General features: G+C 47.3%; 1 protein-coding gene across 1 annotated transcript in view; it reads right to left on the bottom strand.

Moving 5' to 3' along the window:
* Nucleotides 1-15,404, bottom strand: part of arhgef10la (Rho guanine nucleotide exchange factor (GEF) 10-like a) — a gene marked incomplete at both ends in the record, with an annotated part of 98,055 nt that overhangs the window by 6,493 nt on the left and 76,158 nt on the right. Inside the window, 4 exon segments of the mRNA XM_083668535.1 lie at nucleotides 5,050-5,221; nucleotides 9,642-9,784; nucleotides 13,121-13,278; nucleotides 14,918-15,135. Coding sequence (XP_083524661.1) covers nucleotides 5,050-5,221; nucleotides 9,642-9,784; nucleotides 13,121-13,278; nucleotides 14,918-15,135 — 691 coding nt within the window.

Genomic DNA, 15,404 nt, shown 5'->3' with positions numbered 1-15,404 from the left:
ATCGAGTCAATGTTCATGCTCCAGTACATTTGTCTGAGATGGTACACCTCAGAATAATCTCTGGTATTCTACAAGAACCACTACAATGTCTACGTTTTCCTCTGAAGGCAAGTGTGACAGATAGCCATCCAGGACTTCTAAAATCGTTCTTCAACTGTCCGGCAGCCACTCGGCATGTTTGACCTTCCTTAGAGTCAATAGTATAGTAGAAGATAGTGGTTTACCCTGATTTCTCTGCCTGATCACAGCGGGAGAAGTACAGTTTTAACATGTTGACATGACACAGCCATGTTTTTTTTCTGCGCTCCGGTGTGGCGATGAGATAATCCAGATTTCTAAATCTTTTCCTGATGGTTTAAGGACCTGGAAAATGAGCAACAAGAACGGACAACAAATCCAGGACTTGGTCACCCCCATGGAAAGTGTGACTGTGTGCATTTCAATCATACCAGACTTTCATATGCACTGTCCCCAAGTTCTAACTGGCAAAAGAGTTTGATTCCTGTAACAACCTCTCTCTAAGCAAACTCAAAGGGCCTCTGACATAATGTTCAAACACAAGCTCATTCGGATTGAAACCAAGAGACTCTTGGATAACTTATCAAAGTCTGATGAAATCTCTCAAGAGTGCCTGTCAGACTCTGGGTGATACGCACTTGAGAAGCAATGGGCAGTGCCTAACTGCTGTAGCACTTGCTTGTAGCCTTGGTTCGATTGCATTATTTGTGGAAGCCCAAATGTTGAGAATAATTTCCCAAGGACCTTAACAACACTAGGAGCTGTAATTCTCCTCAGTGGAATGGCCTCAGGGAAATGAGTGACAGCACAAGATGGTCAAGAGACATAAGTTACCATTCTTTGTTTTGGGCAAATGACCAACACGGTCCACCAGAACCCTGCTAAAAGGTTTGCCAAAAGCAAGTATAGCCTGTAAAGTGGCACCGGTACAGTTTTACCCACTATCTGGCAAACATGACATGATTTGCAGTAAGCCACCACACCCTGGCCTGCCATTCTACCATAGTGAGCCAACCTCAGTATTTTCTGTTGGAGGGTAACTGGCACGACAGTTTGAGATACACTGGGCCAATGATCTTGCCCAGAAGTGGCTTGGGAACAGAACGCCACCTTTCTCAAAGTAACCCACAGTACCCTCAACATACTCCTCCTCTGGACGTACATCGGCAAAAAGAGAGGAGAGGGAAGCATCTTTTCTCTGTTCAGCAATAAGCTTCTCTCTGGACATCAGAGTGTTTCGCATCAACTCACTCACCTTTGGGGTTTTCAAAGAAGAATTCAACTCAGGAGGTTTATCGAAATCAGGATCGCACGTAAACATCTAGAACAGATTAAAAATGGTGGGATCGTTGAAATCCTGCTCAACAGCAGACTTGCTCTCAGAAATCGTGTCCGTGTAACAGCACATGCTGGAAACACTCTAGGGTATTTCTCTGATAACTGATGATTAGTTTCCTCTAATCTGGGCACATACAGGATACAACAGGACTTGGCAGGACTTTCCCACCGGCCAAATCGTTGCCCAGAATGAATGAGACCCCCTTCACGGGTAGGCTTGGTCTCACTCCAATGACCACGGGACCAGTAGCAAGATCAGATACGAGTTCCACATTATACAAAGGAACTTCAATGCAGCCCGTCTCCGTGCCATGAACTAACATACTGTGACCAGTTGCAGTGAAGTGTCAGACAAAGACAAACCGCCTTCCAAAATGAAGGACTGGGTATGCCCTAGTGTGTCCTCACAGGTTGTTTAACCGCATTATCACTCTGCAGAGACACAAAGCCGTCTGAAACAAAGGGTTCAAACAAATCTGACGCATAATCTCATTTAGCCGATCTCTCAGGCACCAACAGGGGACTCAACGGGTTGAGAAGCACCCACCAGAGAAACTCCCTTTTTCTCTCTCTTATTTTTCTGCTTCAATTTGGGACATTGAAAAACCATATGGTCTTCCAGGCGGCAGTAATGACAAACTGTCTGCTGTCTGTTTTCTGCCCACGCCTGTCTTTTCACTTCTCTGCAGTTACTGAAATGTTTTTTTTTTGTATAGGGATTAGTTCTTTGTGTCCTGTTTGTGAAGGTGATTTTATGGGTGAACACAGACTCATCTGCACGGACTGCAGCTTTCTCAAGATCTTTGTATGTAGCAACTCTTCTGTGAAGGTCCTTGATGTCTTGAGAAACACACCACCGATCAAAAAGACATGCTTGTTCCCTTGCGAATTCAACATGATTGTGTGACTCTGGCTTTTGGCAGTTTACGGAACTCTTGTCTATATGCCTCTGGAAATAACTCGTAAGCCTGAACGATAGCAGTTTTAACAGTCTCATACTCTGAACTCTGAGCAAGGGACAAGGCAACATACACTTGTTTAAGGTTTTCCAACAAGAACACTTTGGAGAAGCAGTGACCAGACATTGACCACCATTTTTAGGGCCGTGGCAATCCGTTCAAACAAAGTACACGTCCGGCTCCTTTTCATTGAACAGTGGTACAAGATGGCTGTTCTGACTGACTGTTCCGACCAAGATCAAACTCTGCTGAGGTTCCAGGATGGCCTGACTGGGTACAGAGGGCTTCCATTTATAACTCTCCATGCTCAAATTATGTTTGCCTTTGGCACGCTCATGTTCTTTATCCCTTACCTTGTGATCGAGTTCCGTTCTCAGTCGCTGCAGTCTTGTAACTCTCTTAGTTGCAAACCTGGAGGATTCTCAGAGGCATCTCCCCCTACAACCTGTTTGGTCTCAGGCATCTCGGGTAGGACCTCTATCTCCACCAAGGCAGGAACAAGAGTTTCTTGGACGGTTACTTTATTAGTGGCAGATGACACCTGAACGTCATAAAGGTTTGCAATTTTGATCAGATTCCCCTTCGTACATTAATTCAGTACATCCCAAGAAGGGTTTTCATTGAAGGCTTCTAAATCAAATTCCATGGCTTGGGCTGTGTGCCACTTTCAAACTGATTTACCACAATCCTATACTAGACTAGACTATATGCTGGTTGTCGCATAAGAAACTAAGAAACTCTACGATAAAAGTTTAGTTCATACATTAACATATATGAGCAGTAGAGCTTCAGTGTAGGTGACTAGAGCAACACAACGATAATCCTGTCAAACAGGATCACAGACGAGCCCCCACTTGTTACGTTCCACGAAACCAACGCCTTCAAAGGCGGTCGCTCAAAATAAAGGGAACTAACACAAAAACACATTGAAACAACAGAAAGGTGTTCAAGAGGGGTTTGGAAAGATCCATACATCCATGGGCCACTGAAGGTTGCAACGCAACCAAAAAAAAGGCTCCTAAAAGGCATTCACCATGGATGCCCAGTCAATTTGCCACAAATAAGGGCAAAAAGTATTAATCCAGAAACTAAATGAAAGAGCATGGATTAACTGAGATGTCTTGTCTTTCAAACTAAAGCATACACAGGGAAAACCAACACTCAGACATAGCGGGAGGTACTGTAACCAGGAATGTTATCCTGCTTAACTTCACCTTAGGCCCTGGGCTAGCAGGTCTTAAATAACCCCAGCTGAGCAGGTCTTAATTACACCAGCTGGGCAAACAGCACGGCTGAAACCCATATGGACTAACAAGATGACTCCCACACCCGCCCCCCAACCCACACAAACACTCCCCACCCAACACAAACACAGGGAACACTAGGTTAGCTGATAAATATTGTATTTCATTTGTGGTGAAGGAAGGGAGACGGAGAGGGAGGTGATGTCTACAGCATTCTAAGGGGACTGCAGTGAGAGGTAAGAGGGTGAGATGAAGAAAGAGAAGAAGAACTGGTGAGATGGAGAAGAAGAAGAACCGGTAAGGAAGAGAGAGAAGATGCGTAGGTTGTAAGAGGGAGAAATGAGAGGCAATACAAAAGGAGAGGAGAGAACAAAGACAGAATGAGAAAATAGTGAAAGGGAGAGAGAGAGGGGAAAACATGGAGGCAGAGATAGAAAAGAAAGAAGGGGGGGCAAACCTGGCACGGTACCAGCGTTCCAGGGACGTTGAAGGAAAGACAAGAGTGTTTCCATGGCAACCCCTGGAATGAAAAGCTTTGTCTCCGACACTGCACGGCTCCTCCGTGACTTTACTCCTTTTATTAATTCCTCCCTCTAACCCCCCCCCCCCCCCCCCTCCTTCCTCTAACACCCCCTCCCTCTCCCTCCCTCTAACCCCCACCTCCCACCCCCCCCTGAGTGATTCAGGTCAGTCCCCGGAGCACAAGGACCCAAGGAGCAAACTCTCAGACACGACCAGAATACCATCATGGCAAGAGGAGCATCAGCGATGCGTAATAGGTGTCCTCTCATTGCTCTTGTACAATCAGGCCTCTCATTGCTCTTGTACAATCACCTCCCCCAAAAAACAACTTGGAAATACAGCATATGTTTTCCTACTAGCCCCAGTAACACAGCGGAGCAGCCTCATGCATTTATATGCACTTGAAGACAAATTTTAAGAAAAAGTATTGTATAACACTGGAGTGACTGGGAGAAGGCATTTGTACGGATGCTGAGCCAGACAACAATAGACTTAAGTGTTTTCTAAAATGCCTCTAGAACATCCAGGAATGGACTGTCACCATTACGGTGAGAGCATTAAATCAGAAGCCTGGAGGTAATAGTAGTAGCAATGTCTAAGGGAAGGCTGTGCTGTGTTGTGCTGTGTTGTGTTGTGTTGTGTTGTGTTGTGTTGTGTTGTGTTGTGTTGTGTTGTGCTGTGCTGTGTTGTGCTGTGCTGTGCTGTGCTGTGCTGTGCTGTGCTGTGCTGTGTTGTGTTGTGTTGTGCTGTGCTGTGCTGTGCTGTGCTGTGCTGTGCTGTGCTGTGTTGTGTTGTGTTGTGTTGTGTTGTGCTGGCTAAAGAAAGGTTGAGCTGTGTTTACTGTAGTGTATGGTATGCTGTAGGACAACGTTCACCTTTCTAAATAAAGACAACATGCATGAAGAATTGCATACCAATTCTCCTTAAAACAATACAAAACATTTTTTTTTTTTCTAAATTAGCTGTACCTGGGTTCTGCAGGGCTGCTCGTGTTGAGATGTTGATCTCCTGCAGATGTTCCAGTGTCTCAGTGTGAAACAGGCGGATGGAGGAGCCCTCAGAGAACGCCATCCACACCCCTCCTCCAGCCCGCACCATGTGTGCCACACTCACCATGGGGTCTGGGTGTACCTCAAACCTCTGGGGGGGGGGAGAGAGTCAGTGAGATACAGTACATCACCATGGTCATATGACAGATGGGACTTGACATAGGCACATTAGTACTTGTTGATAGAATTCATGAAGAAATACAGTGAGAACAATTGGCCCGTCCTTAAACCATGTTTACATTGATTGTGTGAATGTGATACAGCACATGTATGCAAATAAAACATGGATGAATGCATTCACAATTACATCCCCATTTAATTTGGCATCAATTACAGAGGGTTGTTACACTGGTGTGAAATGCAAAATATGGTCATATTACTCACTCAGAATATGGTGTTTTCTTAACGTCATGGTGAGAGAGCATTCATCATGCATAACTGCTTCTTTCTCTCTCCCTATGTGATTTTTTGCATGTTGTTTCAAATGGCATTATCATCGAAAGGCATACAGGTGTTACACTCTATATTTGGTTCTCTGTCATTATTACTATTCTATTATCCCTGTTATTTGTTCCCTGTTATTTGCAGTAATATTTCAGTAATATTACAGCTATTTTTTACTTACAGTCAGGTCCATATGAAACATATTTCAAATCCATTGTGGTGGCGTACAGAGCCAAAATTATTAAAATTGTGTCACCCCCCTCTCTCTCTGATCCCAGCTAACCAACCCTCCCTCTCTCTCTGAACCTAGCTAACCAACCCTCCCTCTCTCTCTGATCCCAGCTAACCAACCCTCCCTCTCTCTCTGAACCTAGCTAACCAACCCTCCCTCTCTCCCTGATCCCAGCTAACCAACCCTCCCTCTCTCTCTGAACCTAGCTAACCAACCCTCCCTCTCTCTCTGATCCCAGCTAACCAACCCTCCCTCTCTCTCTGAACCTAGCTAACCAACCCTCCCTCTCTCTCTCTCTGACCCTAGCTAACCAACCCTCCCTCTCTCTCTCTGAACCTAGCTAACCAACCCTCCCTCTCGCTGATCCCAGCTAACCAACCCTCTCTCTCTCTCTGAACCTAGCTAACCAACCCTCCCTCTCTCTCTGAACCTAGCTAACCAACCCTCCCTCTCTCTCTGAACCTAGCTAACCAACCCTCCCTCTCGCTGATCCCAGCTAACCAACCCTCTCTCTCTCTCTGAACCTAGCTAACCAACCCTCCCTCTCTCTCTGAACCTAGCTAACCAACCCTCCCTCTCTCTCTGAACCTAGCTAACCAACCCTCCCTCTCTCTCTGAACCTAGCTAACCAACCCTCCCTCTCTCTCTCTCTGAACCTAGCTAACCAACCCTCCCTCTCTCTCTGAACCTAGCTAACCCTCCCTCTCTCTTCTCTCTGAACCTAGCTAACCAACCCTCCCTCTCTCTCTGAACCTAGCTAACCAACCCTCCCTCTCTCTCTGAACCTAGCTAACCAACCCTCCCTCTCTCCCTCTCTCCCTCTCTCTCTGATCCCAGCTAACCAACCCTCCCTCTCTCTCTGAACCTAGCTAACCAACTCTCCCTCTCTCCCTCTCTCTCTCTCTCTCTCTGAACCTAGCTAACCAACTCTCCCTCTCTCCCTCTCTCTCTCTCTCTCTGAACCTAGCTAACCAACCCTCCCTCTCTCCCTCCTCTCTGAACCTAACTAACCAACACTCTCTACTGTATGGGAGAGTGGGGTAAATTGAGCATTTTTTTATATTCAGCATCACTACGTCAAGGGAAATTTAGTATTTGTCTAACAAAGAATTAATGTAAACATAACAGTTTTGAAAATATAGCTTGTCCACAACTCCTCTGTCTGTGTGTGTGTGTGTGTGTGTGTGTGTGTGTGTGTGTGTGTGCCTCTCTCTCTCTTTTTCTCTCTCTCTCTCTCTCTCTCTCTCAATCTCTCTCTCTCTGTCTGTCCACCCTTGTGTGTGTGTGTGTATCTATCTCTCTCTCTCTCTCTCTCTCTCTCTCTCGATAAACAACCTTTTGTATTGTGTCAGAGAACAACATCCCCCAAGCCTCCATCTCTTTTAAGACCGCAAGGAGCAGGGATGGCGTCTGAGGCGCACACACTTCTTAATGAGTAGCTGAGGAAGTGTGCCGCTCCTTATCGTGGCTACACATGCTACCCCCCCAGGTCCGCGGCGTGACAGGGGCTGGCGTCTCCCAGCCCCCCCAGCCCCTATCACTCTCGGTTTGCAAGTCGGGGGGTAGGAGATTAGTGAGAGAATGAGAGAGGGGTTTGCAGGGATGGGATGGGAAGCCCCCGCCACTCCCACCCTGCCCCCCCCACCCCCCCACCGCCACCCTGTGCACCGGCGGACGAGGGATTACCACCTGTTAGTGTGGCCTTGCCAGAGGGACCTCTTTTGTTTGAGAGGAGGGAGCAGGGAGAGGAGAGAACCCTTTGATGTGTTTCCTCGTTTAATTGTCTCCTCGGCAGTGGGGTGTCTGCCCCGCCCGGGAATGAAGAGCACATCTCTAACAATACGAAAATATCCCCCCCAAAAAAAGCTGAGATTTCACCTTCATAACCCATTATTCAAATGACCTGGGAACTTTAATAACTTAAGGACTAAGTCCTAACTGGAACAGAGTGAGGGAAGGGGGAGGGAATGAGTGAATCACGGGCTTCTCTGTCAGTGATCTGGGCATAACCTGCCGGGCTAATTGTCTACTGACACGTTGTGATGACATTGTTGGATGCCATCTTGTCTGGCATATGTTTAGTGCCACCTGGAAGGCCTTCTGGGATAAATACAGTCGATGTGGCATCATGTTTTAACTGTTGCCAAGTCTAAAGTGTTATGCAACAGCTTCCTAATACAATGTTGTTGAAGTATTTACAGAGTTAATCTGTAAGGGCAATATTAAAAACAATGGCATATTCAAAAATGACAATTAACTAACTGAACAGGTTATTTAAATAAGGAGGTTGGTTGGATGGCTACGTGATGTTATTGGGTATTACCCGGAAAGCCCATATTTGGTAAGGCTTCCACTGCACATGTGTGTAATGGATAAGGATAGTGAACATTCTATCCTCACTGTGACATGCAGGACAAGTGAGGGCACCAAGTGTTCACCCAACTGTCACCCGAGTATTAGTGGTCTGAACCCTGCCTTGCTTACAGAGACGAGAGCGGGGCAGCAGAGTGTGACAGTGGCAATATGGCCTTTCACACCCAGCACTGCAGTGTCACACAAACCTCTGCACCCCCTAAGTCCTTCATCAGCCGAGGGGAGCCGCACGGCCAGCTGAACCCCCAGAGATAAAGCCCCCGTCTCAACAGATCATTAGCCCTTCATTACATAAGGTGATGAGGTGGCTGTGATCTTAGGAGGGACGCACGTCCAAGTTCACACTCAGGGCCAGTGTGGAGGGCGGGGGGGGGGGGGGGGGGGGGGTCTGGGGAAGAGTGTGGAAAGGGGGGGGGGGGAGTGTGGAGGGGGGAGAAGGGGAATGTGTGGAGGGGGGGGAGTGAGGGGTTTGTGTACAGTATGAGGAGGAGTGCGGGGGGGGGGGGGGGAGTACATATGTCCCTCTCAGCTGGACAGGAGATGGAGGGTGGGTGGACCAGGCCTTCCTGTCTGTCAATACTAATCAAAGGCTCTGCCTCCATGCCCGTCCGACCTGCCTGGTGAGGCTCGTGGAGGGCTGATTATCCAGGCCTGTGTGTGACATTTGCTCTGCATCCTGCCGTGTCACCCCAGTGAGGCTCATTTACGCATGTGCCCTGCCTGGAGCCGGGGGTCCGTGCTCAGCACAACTCAGTGTCAACAGACGAGAACCGGCGGCTCCGTCAGGGATCACTGATTCGAGGTGGAGGGAGCGAAGCTGACAGCAGTGTTGCTCTAACTTAGGGAACCGGTGTGGAGGAGACAACTTAAGAGGAAAGGAGTGACTTTGAGTGAGCGTGACCCTGCAGTGCACACCGGCTCCAAGTTAAAGCTCCCCCCACACCCCCACCATCACCCCCCTCCCCCTCCCCTCCCCCCCGCTTCCCTGATCCTCGTTCCGCCCTGCAGCCCCTGTGAAGTCAGCCCTCCCGGGCTAGCATTAGTCAGGAGGAGGAGGAGGTTAAGCGAATAGCGGCCAGCGAGGAGAGACAAACGCTAACCTGAGCGCGTGAGTCTGAGGAGGGACGCGGCGGCGCGGCGGCGAGGCAGCGAGGCGGCGAGGCAGCGAGGCGGTGAAACGGAGCCCTGTCTCCTACGCGTGGTCACTCGGCTGGCTAAGCTGAGATCTCCAGGGGATTGGGCAGGCAGGAAGGAGGAGAGAAGGCTAGGGCGAGGGCGAGGGCTGAGAGATACACATACACCCCTGGGGTGGGTAGTGTGCACTGGGGACGATGCGATGGTGGGAAAAGGGGGGTCTGTAGATGAGGGGGGAGAGGGGAAGGGGGGGGGGGGGGTTGGTAGGGGGTGAGGGGGTGGGGGGGGTTGGTAGGGGGTGGAGGGGGAGGGGGCATGGATCGCCTACCTGAGTGGTGAGGCTGGAGCCCTCAATGACGGTGACAGAGTTGGCACAGCTGGCCCACACAGACTCGTCCAGCACCAGCAGGGTTCGGACCGGTTCCGGACCCACACACACACTCCTGCAGGAGTCTGGGTCCCACAGGTCACCTGAGAACAGCACAGGTATATTTAAGGTTTGCACACTGTCTATAGACTTACCTGAGAACAGCAATGTTTAAGGTCAGCACAGAGTCACCTGGACACCTAAGAACAGGTATGTTTTAAGAGATGCTGCAGGGTTTTTGGCTTTAGTGTTGACTGTATGGTTCGTGATATAATGTTAATCGATTTCTTATCTCATTAGACCACGCAGTCCTCAATTTAAGGCCAGAAATCTTTAACAAAATAAGATTGTGCTCATGGGATTGAGGAGGTGTGCCCCTCTCTGTCCAATCAAGTATACTTAGGGGACCCTTTTTGGCTCGTGAGCGCTAATTTTAAACCCAGTGGCTGAAATTAAACAGAAATCCTGTCACATTTATAGACTCATACTGTCACATATGCAGCAGAGCTCTGCTGATAACCCCACAGAGTCATTGTAGTTGTAATCACCAGCTTATCATAATGTTTAAAACACAAGCAACACTTTTCCATTCCAACACGCAGTATGGTGCTGGGTGATTCTGCAGCTGTTGCCTTTAGCAAGACAATTAAACTTCATTTCTTGTGCTTATTCCGGAGCATTTTTGACAAACATTCAAAAATAGCTCCACAGTGTTACGTAATCATTGAACACATAAGAAGATCTTTGACTGTGCACACACTTACACACCACACCACACACACGCACACACGCACGCACACACGCACACACGCACGCACACACACACACACACCACATGCAAGCACACACGCACACACACACACACACACACACACACACACATGCACGCACACACCCACATGCAAGCACACACACAAACACATACACACACGCACGCACACACACACACACACACACACATGCACGCACACACCCACATGCAAGCACACACACAAACACATACACACATGCACACACACACACATGCACGCACACACCCACATGCACGCACACACCCACATGCAAGCACACACACACGCACACACACCCACACACACACACGCACACACACACGCACGCACACACCCACATGCAAGCACACACACACGCACACACACACACACATCCACGCACACACCCACATGCAAGCACACACACACACACACACACACACACACACGCACACAACCACAGGTAAATTGATTGAGTCTCTGGACTATATTCTCTTAACCTCTAGTCTCTCTGTGCGGTAGAGAATAATGCCCTCCCCTCCTAACTCCCACGCTCTAATAAGGCTGTAGAACATTTGAATCTGCCTTCTAACTTCTTTATCATGAGTTAATTTTTTTCCATCAATGCGAAAATGAAGGAGACCTTTTTCCTTTGAGTTTTAATCACGGCCACACGTTGCAGCAGTCATGGCAGCGCATTATGAAACACGTTATATAAGCGTTTCCTTTCCCAGTGCCTTAATGAAGCTGAATTAGAAGGAGGAAGTGCAACCAGCCATTTAATTAACATTTTGAGTTGTTTATTTCTGCTTTCAATCCAGAATAGCTTCACAATGCCTCCTGACTTGCCCAAGTTAATTGCTTGGCGTGTTCTAAATGTCATTCTTCCACCTTTTCAAATTCACTCTCTCTTATAATCTTATATCCCCTCAGGCCCCCATGCAGATGCCATGGCTATTCCAGCGGTTCCCCCCCAGGCTACACCAGGTGCACCACAGAGGAAACCAAAAACCTCAACCACTTTAAACCTCAACCGCTGCACTAGCATAAAGTCATCCAAATACTTTCCTGAAAAGCAGGCCTGCCAAACTCAATTTACAGCGGTAACCTCAACGTTACAGTTACACCTCTGAATCCATGTATGGGAGACAAAAACTCTGAGAGCTGAGAGCTTGGTATTTTTTTACTCCGGCAGACTTGTGTCTTGTGTGCCATTCAGGACCATGAATCTTTAACAGCTGTGAATAACGCACAAACATCGCCTGGCACCAAACACTCCTCCAGAGCATTTCCCTGTCTCTTTCTATTTTTTTTCACTTTTTCTATTTCTTTTTTTTTTTACACACAACATGAATAGTAAAATTTTATCAGCATGCAGCACCCTCCTGTAATTAATCATCCTTTCTGCTTGGGTGGAGGAAGGGGGAGGCGGGTGGTGGAGGTGAGAGCACTGGGGGGTGGAGGAAGGGGGAGGGGGGGGGGGGTGGAGGTGAGAGCTTTGGGGGATAGCAGCCTCCACATTGACATGGTACTGTGAGAAGCTCCGCGCCCTGCTGCCCGGCCCGGTGATAGAGCTATTGTAGTCCTCCTGGCTGGCTGTGAAGAGAGGGGATGGCTGCTCAGATGCTGCTAAGCTCCTGGCCTCATGCCATGAGTCATGCCTGACTGACCACAGCACACCGCCCGCAGAACGGTGACTGCAAGTGTTCTCACCTCGCACTTACGGTGAGTAAGAATCACCAAGGATGGAGGGTGGTAGGAAGGGATTTTAGGGCGGGGGGGGGGGGGGGACGGGGGGGGGGGGGACGGGGGGGTCCAACAACATTAATATGATTTTACAAATGCGCTCGCTAGGTGGAATCCCTGAAAATCCTCTCGCGCACAACACATAACTCGTCTTTACAAGCGGACGGGATGTTTGACAGAAATCATATTTCTCATACGTTCACTGAAGCGTTTATAGCAGAAGGAAAAGGCATCCATGGGCTTTTGATAAAGAGCTTGATAGACGTATACTTCGAAACAAGGAAACAATAACACTAATTTGCTCTGTTAATTTCATTGGATTACTCCATCAAAAGCCTTTTTGTTACAGATATACAATTAGGAAATCTTTTAATAACATAAATACCCTCTCCATTTCAATGTCACATTTCATGCAATAGAATACAACACTTGATTCTATTCCTACAGTAGGCTAATGAGCAAATTAAATTATTACCTGAACTAATATCAATTACTAGCTATTATCTGTAAGAGCATTAGCCACATAACACAATTTGTTATTAATTCATTTAATTGAATTTGTTATTACTGTATTTCCTTCTGTAACTCTATTCCCTCATAGTCTTGCTACAGCACAATGGAGGTGGCCTAACATGACAGTATTGCTCTGTACAGTATGCTTAGTGACAACATTAAGCACAATATCGCTATGTTTGCTTAGTGACAGCATGAACTACACCATTGATATGTATGTTTGCTTAACGTAACGACGACATGAAGTACTACTATAGATGTCGAGGCATTCCGGTTTTCACTGAGTATTACCTGGAAAACCCATCTGACTAATATACCTCTCTGAAAACAAGAGAAGGACCTTGTGAGGACGTTGAGGGGACCTTGTGAGGACGTTGAGGGGACCTTGTGAGGACGTTGAGGGGACCTTACCGCAGTGACTGCGTCCGTACACCATAATGGTCCCGTTCCTCAGGCCAGCGAACAGGAAGCTTGACGAGTGCTTGAGGCAGAGGACAGGGCAGCCCTCTGGGTTACGCAGGGTCAAGAGGCACTGAGCTGCTGTGTCCACACTCCCGTAGACTAGAATACTGGAGAAAGAAGACCAGGGTCACAAGGCAGTAGGGTGCTGTTTACACTACCAGACACTAGGATAGAGAGGAAACAAGACCAGGGTCAGGCTGAAGTGGGCGGCTGTTTACACTACCTGACACTAGAATACTGCGGAAACATGTTTTCAAGGCGATATATACAGGAGACAATGGGCTGCTGTATACACTACAATACTGAGGAAACATGTTTCCAGGGCGATACAGTGCCTTCGGAAAGTATTCAGACCCCTCTTCACTTTTTCCACATTTTGTTCAAATTACTGAAAGTTCTAAAAACCTGTTTTCGCTTTGTCATTCTGGGGTATCGTGTGTGGATTGAATGGCAAATTCTTTTAATTGAATCCATTTTAAATTTAGTCTATAACACAACAAAATGTGGGAAAAGTGAAGAGGTCTGAATACTTTCTGAAGGCACTGTATATACAGGAGGCAACGGGCTGCTGTGTACACTAGGATCCTGAGGAAACAAGACCAGGGTCAGGCTGAAGTGTGCCGCTGTTTACACTCCCATACACTTGAATACTGGGGAAACATGAACAGCCAACATGATGAACGAGCATCATTTATAATGACAGAACACCTCATTTTCATGCAGGTTGATTTAACTGTGCACTTTGGAGCTAAAGCATTGTGCATGTGCAACCACTCCGTCTTTCTCATGTCTGACATGCCATCTGAACTTAGGGTGTATTTTCTTCTTCTATTCTACGATGACTAATGCCCACCTTTGGAGAATTGTTTTCTTTTTTTTTCTACAGAAGAAAATGTTAACAAGCCGCAGAGTTGACAGTCTATTGTGTGCTAAAACAAATGTTGAAATTGTACTATATATAATACTGTGTACTCTCTTTCAGCTTTCCTCCCGGCATGGACATATACAAACCAACCAACTGCAGACATTTCATTTTCCACAGGTCTCAAAATAAACAAGCAAGACAATCACATACAAAAAGCAACTAAACTGGTAATATGAAAGATGTGGATCTCAAATGCGAGGTGTCTGTTCAGACTTGGCAGAGAGGATAGCAGTGATGAAATCAGTAATTTCACAGTCGTTAATGGTGATAATATCACAGCAGTTAAAGGGACACCTCAAAATCGTTGTCCAGATCACCTTACGAATGCATTCTGTAGATCAAAAGCTAGGTATCGCTAGTTTAGGGATTTTACCCAGAGTCACGTATTTGGGGGTGATCACATGGTTTTTAAAAACTACAAGGGGCTTTAGGGAGGAGTGAGGTTATCCTTTCTGAATAAGCTACTGCCTGGTTTGTTTACATCCATAAGCACCGCACAAGCACATACATCTATCACTTGTGTTTACTAATGTGCATCTTATTTTTGGCTTCGGTTAGGCTATTTTCCCGCTTATTTGCTCGAGTTCTTTTACTTTTTCTGGCTATTTAGACAACAAAGACCACTAACACTTAGCTGTTGAGTCGTGGTGACAATCAGTGACATTTTCCTTTGATGCAAAAATCTTATTACATGTCAAGACTTGAAGGGGCACTTGTACTGTACCTGAAGGGAAGACTTTATGGACAATAAAGTGATTGAAATCTTAATCTTAGACTCATGTTGTGATATGTTGGACATTTCAGAGATAAGCTGGTCTCACCTTCCATCGTTCAGTCCCACACAGATGGTGTTGCCAGCCCCCGTGGCGGTCCTGAGGACCCCGCCCTCCCCCCCATCCTCTGACGGGCTGGGCTCTGGGACGTACTCCACACACCTCACTGGCGCCCCCAGCTGGAGGCTCTTGACTGCGCGCGGCGTGGGCCTGTTCAGAGAAAATATCTCCAGCTGGCCCTGTGTGCCGTCCCCTCCGCTGGCCACCTGCAGAGGGACACGACAGGTCAGATGTCAACGAACAGTAGTACTGTGTAGGGATCTGGACCAACTCTTTCAGCCACTTGACTCAGAGTCATGTATATATTGGGTATGCATGTCTTCATCGGATTTCAGAGGATGGCTAGAGAACACAATAAGTCATCTTCACTCCAATTTCCTTACGTGTCAGCAGTTCTGATTCCAGCAAAAAAAAAGAGTTAAAATCCAATATAATATGCAATCTTTGTCTGTAGTCCTCCCTCCCTTTTAAATAT

This window comes from Argentina silus (genome assembly GCF_951799395.1).
Source record: "Argentina silus genome assembly, chromosome: 4".
Taxonomy (NCBI): Eukaryota; Metazoa; Chordata; class Actinopteri; order Argentiniformes; family Argentinidae; genus Argentina; species Argentina silus.
This window is presented reverse-complemented; position numbering and strand designations above follow the sequence as displayed.